This window comes from Thamnophis sirtalis, unplaced genomic scaffold, assembly GCF_051295495.1.
Source record: "Thamnophis sirtalis isolate CommonGarterSnake01/CBP01778 unplaced genomic scaffold, rThaSir2_p1.2 scaffold_4, whole genome shotgun sequence".
NCBI lineage: Eukaryota > Metazoa > Chordata > Lepidosauria > Squamata > Natricidae > Thamnophis > Thamnophis sirtalis.
This window is the reverse complement of record NW_028261384.1, coordinates 135,071,973-135,085,682: the sequence shown is the minus strand read 5'-3', so window position 1 is coordinate 135,085,682 and position 13,710 is coordinate 135,071,973. Positions and strand designations below refer to the sequence as shown.

The following is a 13,710-nucleotide window of genomic DNA, read 5'->3' as shown; positions in this document are numbered from 1 at the left end:
ATCATTGTCTTCTGCTCCTCTATTCAAGCTGTTATTTGTATGGTGTGATTGATTATATCTCCTCCCTTCCCTGAATGGGACATGCACTCACAGGTTCAAGAGATCGTTGTTCAATGTAATGAAGGCTCAGATGCCATGTTTTACATTGTCCTGGGCTACTTCTGGCTCCTAGCCATCATCAGTTTCACTGTGGCTTTCTTTGCCAGAAAACTGTCAGATACTTTTAATGAAGCCAAGCTGATCACCTTCAGCATGCTTGTGTTTTGTAACATTTGGGAGTCCTTCATCCCAGCCTATCTGAGCACCCAGGGGAAATACATGGTGGCTGTGGAGGTCTTCTCCATCTTGGGCTCTACTGCAGGCCTCCTGGGCTTCATCTTCCTTCCGAAGTGCTACATCATTCTCCTAAACCCACATCTCAACACAAAACAGCATCTAACCAGGAGAACAGATTAATAATCAACAATGCTATAATTCAGCCTTTATCTGGTGACCAAAATCATCCATGTGAACAGTCCAAATATTCAAACTTGCAACCTTAATCATTCAATTCAATGCTATTTATTTTATTTTATTCATGTCTGTAAAATATATAATCAATCTTTAAGGGTTTATCTGAGCTGGCAAACAGCTAAATGGTTAGAAGGTGGTTAGCTATATAAAAGTTTCAAACTAAACAAAAAAACAAATAAAAATAAATAAATAGTACCAAAATTGCATTCATTTTTTTTAATACTAGAGAGAATAAGGGTGATTTGGGAAATGCATGGTTTTTGTTAACATGTGGGAAACTTTGGTTTCCAAGATGTCAAGTAGTTTTATTGAAAATTTTATTTATTGGGCCCATTTTCCACTCCTGATTTTATCAATTTGAGAAGTCCAACCTGGCTCTTCTGTTTTTGAAACGGAGTGATTTTTGGTCATCGGGAATTGGAATACCTATTGAAAAATATATATTAGGGTCCTCTGTGTGTGTGTGTGTGTGTGTGTGTGTGTGTGTGTATATATATATATATATATATATATATATATATATATATATATATATATATATATATATATATATATATATATATATATATATATATGTGTGTGTGTGTTTTTATTTGTGCTGATAAATAAATAAAGGAAGACTAGTATAGATCTATACTAGTCTTCCTTTATTTATTTATCAGCACAAATAAAAACACAAATATAACAAAGGCAACAGTAAAAATATTGGGTTTCTGTCTGGATGGACTCTTGTGACGAGCCTAATGACAGAGAGTGGAAGTGTGACCTTCCTCCCACACTTGGGCATACCAGGGGTTGTGACTTTAAGTATATATATATATATATATATATATATATATATATATATATATATATATATATATATATATATATATATATATATATATATATATATATATATATATATATATATATATATATATATATATATTAGCTTCTTACCTTATACAGTATGTTATGCATAAGATGTAAGATGCTGAGATTTGCTTAAGAATAGTATTGAAAATGCAATGAATTAACTCACAAACATGAGAGTTTTTCAATAAGCAGAAGATTGACATTCAGCAGCTCCACAGTATCTTTCAAAGTAAATTTATCTATTTCGTACCATTACATGCCCAAAGGTGATTTTCCCTGCATTGCTCAGGTCCTTCCAGAGCTTTACATAAGGGCCACTTTCTGTTCCTGAGACTGCTTTTACTAGCGGACAAATCTGAGTAAACAACCTGAAAAAACCAACAAAGCACTCATAAGCGCAGACACTCCTACAACAAGGGAATCATAATCTGAACAGGAAAAAAAATGTAAATTTTCTAGCAATTTAGCTTGATGCATCTTCTCCTCTCTTGATATCCAAATACACTCCAAGCTGACTTTTCTGCTTTGTTTTTTTCTAGCCGAGATTGGCTGGAAATAAGTCTGTGTTTTGTCCTGGCTATTTTATGATCTCATGTGTATTATTTTTATATAAAACTTCAAACATACTTAATACTCCTTCATAGAAAACTCCTTCATGTAATTTAGCATTCATATGTTTTACAGGGAAAAAAATGTCTGTGAGGTGAGTTGGGTGAAGACTGAGAAACATGGAAATCTGAGAAATAGGACAGATGTGATCAACCACACTCTACACTGAATTTGTTTGTGCATTACATCACACAAACACACACACACACACACACACACACACACACACACAGATTAACAGAATTGGAGGGGACCTTGCAACCCCCTGCCCAAGCAGGAGACCCTACATCTGCCTCTACCTAGGAACAAACTCACCACCTCCCGATTGTGATGCAAGAGTTCCACAAAATGATTATCCTTAGCCCATAGCACAAATTCAAGGAAGGAACAAAATCTTGAAAGTTCAAATACTAAAGGGACAGTAAAACACCTTTAATAGTTATTTTCTGGTATTGTAAAAGCTCATCTCCAATATATGTATGCTTTTAAAATTACCTTTATGCAGACGAAAGTTTTTGTAAATTTTTGGAATTAGAATTTCCATAAATCTGAAGGAAAAAATACCCTTAATGTTGTCAGTTAAAATTAGTATGAGTCTTCTTGAAAATGCTGGTAAAATGTTTGACCTTATTTCTTTTTTTCTTTTATGCAATAATTTTTTATAATATTATTTGGTGTTAGTTTTAAACTTTCTTGTTTAAAACCTCAATAATTTTTTTTAATAGCAAAACACTCACAAAACCTCTCACAATTTTTTTTATTGCAAACCTAATTTAGGATTTCTAAGCATTCCCAACTCCAATCAGGAAGAAGAGCCTACAGCAACTTTCAAGTTAACATTTACAGATACAGATGAATAGAGTTTGAAGGGGCCTTGTGGGTCATATAATCCAACCCCTCACCCAAGCATGAAGCCCTACACCATTTCTGACAGATGACAGTCCAATTTTCTCTTGAAAACTTCCAGTGATGAAGGTCCCACAACCCCCAAAAGCAACTTGTGTTCCATGGGTGAATTGTTCTCATTGTCAGAAAATTTCTCCTTATTTCCAGGTTGAATCTCTCTTTGATCCACTTCCATCCATTCTTCCTTCTCTGGCCTTTATACAGTATCTGAGACCTTTAAAAATCACTCTACTCAGATTATAAATTTGGAGCTAAAGGTGCTTATCGTGTGGGTTTCTCGTTCTTCTTGTTTTCCCTGAAATATGCGGAGCCAAAAAGGAGAATATTTGAAATGATTCAACCCTGAGCTTCACATATTCTCCTTTATTGGTAGTGAAATAGGATTTTGGTGAAATTTGGGAGATTTCTTGTATAGGAATATCAGACTGATAGATGCTTGGATGGATTATTTCAAGAGATAGAAAAAAATACAGGTAGTCCTTGACTTACAACAGTTTGTTTAGTGACTATTCGAAGATACAACGGAACAGAAATAACTGATTTATGACCGTTTTTAAAGATTACGGCCTTTGCAACATCCCCATGATCATGTGATCAAAATTCAGATGCTTGGCAATTGGTTCATATTCATGGCGGTTTCAGTGTCCTAAGGTCATGTTATCACATTTTGTGACATTCTGACAATGGACAATTAGGGTTGCAAGTAAGACCCCCAATGAAAGAAGACTCCAAAGTCTTGAAAGTCCCATTTTATTAGAGATGTCATATTGGCACATCTGGGAAAACCCAAATCTGAAAGTTTCCAGATTTTCCCCACCCAACTGAAAGTTCAAGTCCCTGCCCAGCACCCACATGTGCATCACAAGGTCCAATCAGGCACCGTCCCAACTGGAGATGCCTCCGGGTCACACCCCTCCACTTGCAGGCCAAGATGTCCTTGACTCTCTGAGAAAGGAATGTTATTATGACTATATTTCACCCATACACCATTTAATCCCTCCTCCCAATTTCCCACAGCACTAAATGTGGCAGGCCTGAAGGCCCAATGCAAGTGGCGCAGTGGTTAAATGTAGCACTGCAGGCTACTTCAGCTGACTGCAGTTCTGCAGTTCGGCTGTTCAAATCTCACCGGCTCAGGGTTGACTCAGCCTTCCATCCTTCCGAGGTGGGTAAAATGAGGACCCGGATTGTTGTTGGGGGCAATATGCTGATTCTTTAAACCGCTTAGAGAGGGCTGAAAGCCCTATGAAGCGGTATATAAGTCTAACTGCTATTGCTATTGCTATTGCTAAGTGATGGCTTCCATGCCTGACACTAACAAGAAGTCCATGAACAGACCAGTTTTACTTAACAACTGGGTTATTAACTTATCAACTGCAGTGATTCACTTAACAACTAAGGCAATAATGGTTGCAAAATGGGGCAAACCTCAGTGAAAAAATGCATCAGAAATTTTGAGCTCAAATAGAGTCATAATTCGAGGATTGATTTCTTTTGGTTTTTTCGTTTTAGCAAAGACAATGGATTAGTACAGCTTTTCTCTGTATATTAAATGAATCACATTTTCAAGATCACATCTTTCTTTCAGCCCCTTGTAATTAAGCTTAGTGTGATCTAAGAAGTTGGCATCCATGTGGAGGCTGATGTAGATCGAGGTAGATAATGTAATTCTCAAAAGTCAAAGTTTCTGAAACTTTTCTGGATATAAGGTCAAAGTAAGAGCAAAGAAGATTACAAGGCAAGAGAAAGAAAATGGCAGTTGCTTATGGAAACTAACTGCAACTCTTACAATAATCATGGACAGATTTTACACAAAGACAATTTGCTGAAATCCCCAGGGAATACAGTATAAGGTGATAATTAGCAAATGTCTGTATTTCAGTTCTGTTTCTTGACATCATCACACCTGAACAAGGATGGCAAGGGGGGAAAATCCAGAAAATCCTGCTGCACTTTGAAAGATCCCTCAAAATTGATCTTGTGCTACTGAAATCAAGGAAACCACTCTATTTTATCTTTACTTTTTTAATTTGTGTATCTTCCTCCTTTTCAGTGGATGTTCCCCATTAGGTCTAACCAAGGCAAAAAAGTTTGCCAACTTGAGTGGTCAATTTTGTTGACCATGTTTTCAAAAGGATGGAAGGATGGCTCAGGTCTTCTGGCATTTAACCTTATTCTGTTCTTCTTTCTACCTGGCAGTGTCAATCAGAGTTTGAAATCAATCTTCCTCAAGCCCAATAATGTTCGCAAGAAATTTTCCACCTCTGGAGATGAAACATTACTTGGGGGATTTTTTTCCTGTGTCAACCCTGATGAACGTACCCAGACTTTCAAAAAAGTGCCAGTAATTTCTGAATATGGATCGTAAGTGCCTCGTTCTTCCTTGAGTAAAATGCAATATAAATTCAGACAAAGGGGATAGAATGTAGAGAAAAGGTAGATTATACTAGTTCAATTATGGCACTGCTAGTTTGGCTGTCATATTTACAGATGTTAGCTGTGTTGATCAGGGCTTCCATTGAGAGATGGCCCTGAGGAAAACATTCATGTGGGACCTTCACATATTACAACAAACCCTCTTAGAGATCTAGAAATCTAAAAATGCATTGTAAGGTAAACTTGGATTTTTGAAAAAAAATTGCTCCCAGAGCAAATACTCTTTTGTTTTTTTTTATTTTCTGCTTAGTTTTTTTATTGAAAACAATGGGAAAAGAATAATGCTATCATATTGTTTTTATCTTTCATAGATTTTTAAAAATCTATTTTTAAACTGATCAAAGGATATCGGCTACTAGAAATACATAATATGCTTATTATATTTCTGACATAATAAATTAGAGATATACTATCCTGTAGTCACAGCAATAACAATTCAAATAATAATATCAAGAATAAAAATCTCCATTTAAAAAATGGAAATACCACAAAGTTTGTGGGAAATAGGATCATTTCCTCCGAACCTTTTTCCATTCAGCAAATACTGGATTCTTTCAGATCATCTATCTGACTGGGAATCAGAATTCATAAACTGAAATCCAGTCAACTACAAATCTTTCTAGTAAGGTTTTAGAAGCACTTTCTCAAAGGAATACAATACCAAGTGGCTCCTTTCTGAGAAATTGCAATGCACATCATCATCACCAAGTTTTTTTTTATTAGCTAATGCCATGGGCTGAAGAAAAGACCATACAATTCAAAAGAACAGTGTAAAAATCTATTTCTATCTTAAACATTGACCTATGTTGATTTTAGTGTGTAGTACTTGCATGTAAACTTACTGTATACAGCAGTTCTAGAAAGATCTAGATAGTTGATAATTTTATAAACTCTTCAATATACCTTTCCTATGAAAGAAGGAAGTGCCAACAAATCACCAAACTATGAATTAAAAGTTTCATTTATGGACCTGATCGTATAATTTACTGCCCAAGATTAACATTTTGTTGTTAGTTGTGAAGTCATGTCCAACACATTGCAACCCCATGGACAATGTTCCTCCGGGCCTTTCTGTCCTCTACCATCCTCTGGAGTCCATTTAAGCTCATGCAAACTGGTTGCTGGAAGAAATCATCAGCGCAGGGAACCGATTGCTAAATTACTTGAATCCCACCACTGACTAGAGGTATAGAACAGATCTTGCTAATCAGTGACTGTGGAGATGGTCAGAATAATGTACAAGCTAAAAGTCTCTTTCAATGAAATTCAAAATTAATCTCTACTGAATAAATTGCTGAAATTATCTATGTAGTTGACAACTAGATTTAGTTCTTTTTTAGGATTTGATTTTCTCCACTTCTGCACTTTTATTTCAGCATAATACCAAAATATATCCAGCATCCTCTTACTATGTATTTTGCCCTTGATGAGATCAACAAGAAGGCCAAGCTTTTCCCCAACATCACACTAACACTGCAGATTTATGAAACTAGTTTCAATGCCATGAAGGCCAGTGAGTATGTTTTAGATTTTCTGTTTCTGAGTCAAGGAAGTCCTATCAACTTCAACTGTGTTGGCAGAAGGAATCTGAACTTCTTGCCTATCATTGGTGACCTCACCTCACTCAATTCCATCCAAATGGCCCACTTGTTGAATATCTACAAGTTTCCACAGGTATGACCATTTTCCACAGATCAACTTGTTTGACCAAAAATCCTCTCGTAGGTTTTTTTTGTTTTTCTTTCTTGTTTCTTCTTTTGTCTTTCTTCTTCTTTTTCTTTTCTTCTTATGAATCCTAGTTTCTTTCAATTTTAGCCAGTCTATCATTTACCAATTCTGAATTCCCAGAATCTACCAGCATGAATCTTACGATATCTTTCTTTATGTAACACTTGATGGCAACCTTTGGGATGTTGCAATAAAGTCATAATATCATGGCAGAATCCAAGCTCTTTTTCTTGATGATCACAAAGGGACTCCCAGTTTAATTTTCTATGCATCCTTCTTCCCAACAGATCAATTATGGTTCCTTTGATCCAGTCCTGAGTGATAAAAGGCAGTTCCCTTCCTTCTTCAGCACGGTTCCCAATGAAAATTTGCAATACGAAGGGATTGTTCATTTACTAAAACATTTTGGATGGAACTGGATTGGCCTCTTGGTCTCAGAGAATGAGAGTGGGGAAGCCTTTATTCAAAATCTCGAACCAAAGCTCTTCCAGAGTGATATTTGCATTGCTTGGATAGCGTTGATCCCAGTTTTAGCAGATGCACTCTTAAATAGAGATTTCATTCAGGAACTGGTAGACAACCTATTAGGCATTATCTTACAAAAGAATGTCTCTGTATTCCTTGCTTCTGGAACTGCCCAATCAATGGAGATTTTACAATGGGGGCTTTATTTGCGTGAAGTTTGCCAAACCCCAATAGATCACAGAGTATGGATCATGACCTACCAGTGGGATTTCACTGTGAGTTTATTGCCAATAGATAGCTTTCTAGTTCAGACTTTCAATGGTTCCCTATACTTCTCCCTCCATACAAGGACTGTGCCAGGATTTCAAGAGTTTCTTGAGAAAATAAAACCTTTGGTGCATCCCATTTCATACATTGATTGGTTCTGGGAGTATGTGTTTGATTGTTCACTGCCTCCGTATCGGAAAGGAGCTAAACGCTGCACTGGGAGCGAAACACTCAAGACCGTCTCTGGCTCTGTGTTTGAAATGAAAATGTCTGGAGAAAGCTACAATATCTACAATGGGGTTTATCTTGCAGCACATGCGTTGCAAGCAATGCATTCAAAAAGAGCAAAAAGAGCAAAGCCAGCTCCTCTGAGGAATCAGCCTTTGCAGCCATGGGAGGTATGTCATTGCTCTTCTCACATACATTTATAGAGGCCCTGAAAGGGATGGAGTAGGATGGGAAGGCAACAATAGATAGACAATCTGGATTTGTTTCTCTGTAGCAACCAATATCTATTAGCAAATATTAGCAAATCTGCAATAACTGATGCAGTACAATAATACCTAAGAATCATCTCCAAAGTCAAACCAGCTCCAAAAGGAACTATGTTTGGAGACCTACTTCTTAATGCTGTTTCAGGGAGTGAAAACCCATTAATTTTATGCAGCCTTTGGTCTGACCTAAGCATAGTTCATAAAATTATCTACTACAATGTTCTACCTGTCAATGACTACTTCAGCTTCAACCACAACATTTCAACAGTACAGAATAGATACAAACTTAAGGTAAACCACTCCAAACTTGATTACAGAAAATAGGACTTCAGGAACAGAGTGGTCAATCCCTGGAATGCACTACCTGACACTGTGGTTTCTTCCCCAAACCCCCACAACTTTAAGCTTAGACTGTCTACTGTCGACCTCACCCCATTCCTAAGAGGTCTGTAAGGGGCTTTCATAAGCGCACCAATGTGCCTACCGTTCCTGCCCTAATATTCCCTGGTATTTGTATTTCATGTATTCATAATCTTGTATGTACTTGTATCTATTATCTTGACGAAACAAATAAATAAAATAAAACTCTCACACCCAACATCTCCCAAAATTTAAAAGAAGAAAATTAAAAATTTTCTAGGTTGTCTCCTTACTCTTCGTTATAGAATCTCCTCCAATTTCATTGTGGTAAACAATATTTCTGTTCTTGCAACTCTACCTACTGTGCTATGGAACTGTTGATGTATCATGTATATAGTAATAAAAACTTTTACATATATGGTAATTCCTAAAATTTTGTGAATCCTTAGGAAGTCTTAATATTTCTACATAAACATGACCTAAAATATAACTGGTTTTCTGCACAAATCCTAAAACTAGATAAGGAGGACTGAAATAAACCTGATGATTGATTTATTGAGTAAAATGGTGCAACTTTTCATATTTGTGCATGCAGAAATAAATATATGTGGACCTGAAATCACTAGAAGATCATAATAACTAGATTGTGTCTTTATCTTAATTAATGACATCTCCAATTCAAATTGGTGCATCGATTTGCAGTGTAACCCTTTGGATGTATTATATGTATTTGACAGTCCATATATATGGGACAGGCAGGATTGGAAAGACTAAGTTGAATGTCTACAACACTCTAAGTAATATTAATTTAAGGAAGTTATTGATTCATGTGAAATAAACTTTTACAAAGCTGTTAGTCAAGAATAAGAGGTGGAGAGTAATGTAATCCCTGTCCTTCCCTTTTCTTCCTGTCACATGTAATGGATATCTTATCTTACTTATGTGGGATTGTCTCTTTCCTCCAATTGTTTATTTATGCAAAAAATTAAAAAAAATGTATGAGAATCTGATGACATGAATCTTAATTTTATTGGTTACTTTATTCCAGTTGAATCAATACATATTAGGAAATTTTTGGATCTGACGTTACTGAAATTTAAAATGGGTTGTGGTCCATGGGTTGAAGAGATTTCAGAATCAAACCAGAAAGCAATTCAGTTACAATACTGATAAGATTCACTAAAGAAACTCAGTTGGGATTCCAAATAAAGCCAAAGTTTGGGGAAGATTAGGATAACTGATATGACTTCTCATCTCTCTCAAATCCAGCTTCATTACTTTCTGAGAAACACCCGTTTTAATAACAGTGTGGGAGAAGAAATCTTTTTTGATGAGAAAGGGGAGATTGACCTGGGATATGACATTTTCAACTATGTCTCCTTCCCCAATAAATCCTTCCAGAGAGTCCGGATTGGAAAGATGGTCTCCAAATCTCTTGATGGGAAGAAATTCATTATTAATGAAAGTATCATTATGTGGAATCACAAGTTTCAGCAGGTGGGATTTTTGGTAAACTCTAACTTGGTAGACTATTATTCAGAGGTGACGATATTCTTCTCCAATGATTTGAAAGCCCATGGAGCTTACTCCCACCAGAAACTGAACTTCTGGTTTCCAGCATGCGTGCCGGCAACCTACCCTTCTTGTTACTTGAACAATGATCAGTTGGCCGGCATGCATGATTGCACTGGAAAACAAAGATCAGTCCTTCCAGTTTCCAGAACTTCCATACGCATGAAGGCCAGCTGATTTTTGCCCACACATGCAAATGAGCAAATAAGAATGGACGTATTTCAGTAGCCGGATTTTTTTTAAAATACTACCGGTTCTGTGGGCATGGCTTGGTGGGCATGGCAAGGGAAGGATAATGGAAAGTCCCCATTGCCTCCACACCCCAATAACTTGCTTTCCAAATCCCCTTTCCTGTGCAGGGCAACAAAAGAAGACCCAGCTGATCATATGGGTCTCGGGAGGCAGCAAATAAATCAGGGGCAGGGACAGCCACAGGTGGTATTTGCCGGTTCTCCTAACTGCTCAAAATTTCTGCTACTGGTTCACTAGAACTGGTTAGAACCAGCTGAATGCCATCTCTGATGTGTTTGCAGAAAACTAAGAACTCATCCTAGGAAGAGGATGATTTGATGTAAATATGAACACTCTCCAAACGCATTTTGGGACATGCTGACATCAGAAGATTACTAATCTCCCTGAAAGAACCAAGTTCTTTTAACAAAATGGAGAACTTGTACAACATCTTGATGAATCCCATTCCTAACATTTCTTGTTTTTTTATCCAGGTACGTCCCCATGCCAGATGTGTAGAGAGCTGCCATCTGGGTTACAGCAGGGTTGTTCAGGAGGGGAAACATATTTGTTGCTATAATTGTAGACAATGTCCTGAAGGAAGAATTTCAATTGAAACAGGTAAGTAAAAAAAGAGACAGCTGAGAGTTGAGAAGTTCCAAATTCAACTTTCCTTTGGTCTTTTCATCTCTGCTATGCTATTTAGTGGATGGGATTTGGGTGAACTGCAGTAGATTTTCTTTTCAAAGGTGGGTCTAATTTAAATACTTGTATAAATCCATTTTATTTTCTTTGAGGGTTGCAATTCTCTCCAAAGCACTCCACCACTAATGCTGCAGTTCAAAGAAATAGATATTCATAAATAACAAGGCAGAATCCATACGCTTGTTAAGAAAGAATTATTGTGTATGTGTCATGGGGATCGTGAATGGCATCCCCAGCCATGATCTCTTTCAGTTAGCTGTATATATATTGTCGTATATAGTTGGGAATGACAAGGTCTTCTTCATGTATTTCAGATGCAGACCAATGCGAGAGATGCCCAGAAGATCAGTATTCGAATGCAGAAAAAGTCCAGTGCCTTCCCAAACGTTTCAGCTATTTATCCTATGGGGAACCCTTGGGAATCGTTTTGAGTTCTCTGACTCTTTTCTTTTCAGCAATTCTTATTTTGGTGGCAGTGACCTTCATTCTACATTGGGACACCCCCATTGTCAAAGCCAACAACAGGAACATCACGTGCATCCTCCTTTCCTCTCTCCTGCTGTGTTTTCTGTGCTCTCTGGTCTTCATAGGTCAGCCTGGGAATGGGACTTGCTTTCTCAGGCAAACAATGTTTGGCACCATTTTCTCTCTCTCGGTATCTTGTGTCTTGGCCAAGACCATCACGGTTGTTATGGCTTTCCTGGCCACTAAGCCAGGAAACCAGATGAGGAAATGGCTAGGAAACAGACTGGCGAGATCCATCATTGTCTTTTGCTCCTGTATTCAAGCTGTTATCTGTATGCTATGGTTGATCGTATCTCCTCCCTTCCCTGAATGGGACATGCACTCACAGGTTCAAGAGATAATTGTTCAATGTAATGAAGGCTCAGATGCCATGTTTTACATTGTCCTGGGCTACTTGTGGCTCCTAGCCATCATCAGTTTCACTGTGGCTTTCTTTGCCAGAAAACTGCCCGATACTTTTAACGAAGCCAAGCTGATCACCTTCAGCATGCTTGTGTTTTGTAGTATTTGGGTGTCCTTCATCCCAGCCTATCTAAGCACCAAGGGGAAATACATGGTGGCTGTGGAGGTCTTCTCCATCTTGGGCTCTACTGCAGGCCTCCTGGGCTGCATCTTCCTGCCCAAGTGCTACATCATTCTGCTGAACCCACATCTGAACACCAAACAGCATCTGACTAGGAAGACAGATTAATGGTTAAGTCTAACATTCTATACTTCAGCCTTTAACTGTGACCAAAAGTATCACTAGAGAAAGTTCAAATATTCAAAGTGGCACCTTAACCATGCAATTTAATGCTATCTTTTTTCTGTACTTTGTATGCACAACATATATAATAAATCCACTAGGTTTTATCTAAGCTAGAGGATAAACAGTGAAATCCTACTTTTTTTTTTACACTTCCCTGGTGCTCGTGAGGAATCATAGGAGAGTCGTAAGATATTGAAGAAGACAACCAGAAACACATTGCCCTGTTCCAGTCCCCTGCATGCACACATGAGGAGTTTTATAACTTTATAGAGGTGATAGAATTTCCATGTGGCATTTCTTAAGGTCCCACTCACACTAACCATAAGTTCTATAAGGTCGATTCTGCTAAGTCTAGGTGTCTCTGTATGCTGGTTTGTGTATGAATAGTAAATTAGTTTCACTGGAGTATTGTATGTCTGAAGATAACATCGCAGATCATTTTACCAAGGCCCAAGAGAATATAAATATAACCGTTGTTGCGATGAATATAGATTACGATTGTAAGATTTATATATTGTCCTACCCAAAGGGGAGAATGTTAGGAATATAATTCTAACGGTTGAGTTGGCAATATATCAACCATATAGTAATGCTGTAATTGTTTCTTTAAATCATACTGTAAAGTGTGATTGGTTGCTGTATTCCTCAATCGGCCATAAGAGGAAGCCAGAATGCCTGTTAGTTCTCTCTCTGTTTGTTAGATGCTGGGCTGATATGATCTGAGTGCCGTAAGCTATTGTAAGTTTTGCAACTGTTAGCAAACCTTGATTACTGGACTGATTATATGTTACTGGACTATGTTATTTGGATTATCCCTTTACCGAGAGACATTGAAAGCTGACTGACTTATCCATGTATGAGTTGGACTGTTTGATGGACTCTGATACCTCTATTTCCACGAAAGTAAAAGCCTATTTAAACTGCAGTGTCTTTGTATGCTGGTTTGTGTGTTCTCCAACACAACTCTCACAACGCTTCGCTGAAGTACTCGCTCTCCCAATGGGGAGCTTACCTAACAAGAGCCACAAAGTCCAATGGCAAAGGTACAAGTCTGCAAGTTCACACACATGAAGTTCGAATTTCAGACACATTCCAAAGTCCACCCACAGGAGTCAAGGCAAGGTTCCAGGCCAATATGCAAAAAGAAGCCGAAGGACAATTACGTGGTCCAACAAATCACAGGTCTCTTTCAATACAGCAATGCACAATCTGGGCTCTGGTAGAGAAGGAAGTTCATTCTCATCCACCCTGATTGGCTACATCTGTAATCCTTCTCCACCCCATACTTCTGAC

General features: G+C 37.7%; 1 protein-coding gene across 1 annotated transcript; it reads left to right on the top strand.

Annotated features, from left to right (window-relative positions):
- Nucleotides 1–81: 81 nt before the first annotated feature.
- LOC148046754 (vomeronasal type-2 receptor 26-like) lies at nt 82–12,360 on the top strand. Its single transcript, XM_087714927.1, has 8 exons — nt 82–265; nt 2,056–2,074; nt 5,086–5,250; nt 6,699–6,996; nt 7,338–8,180; nt 9,906–10,133; nt 10,934–11,060; nt 11,459–12,360. Exons 1-8 carry the CDS (start codon nt 82–84, stop codon nt 12,358–12,360), a joined length of 2,766 nt encoding a protein of 921 aa, XP_087571053.1.
- The last annotated feature ends 1,350 nt before the right edge of the window (nt 12,361–13,710 follow it).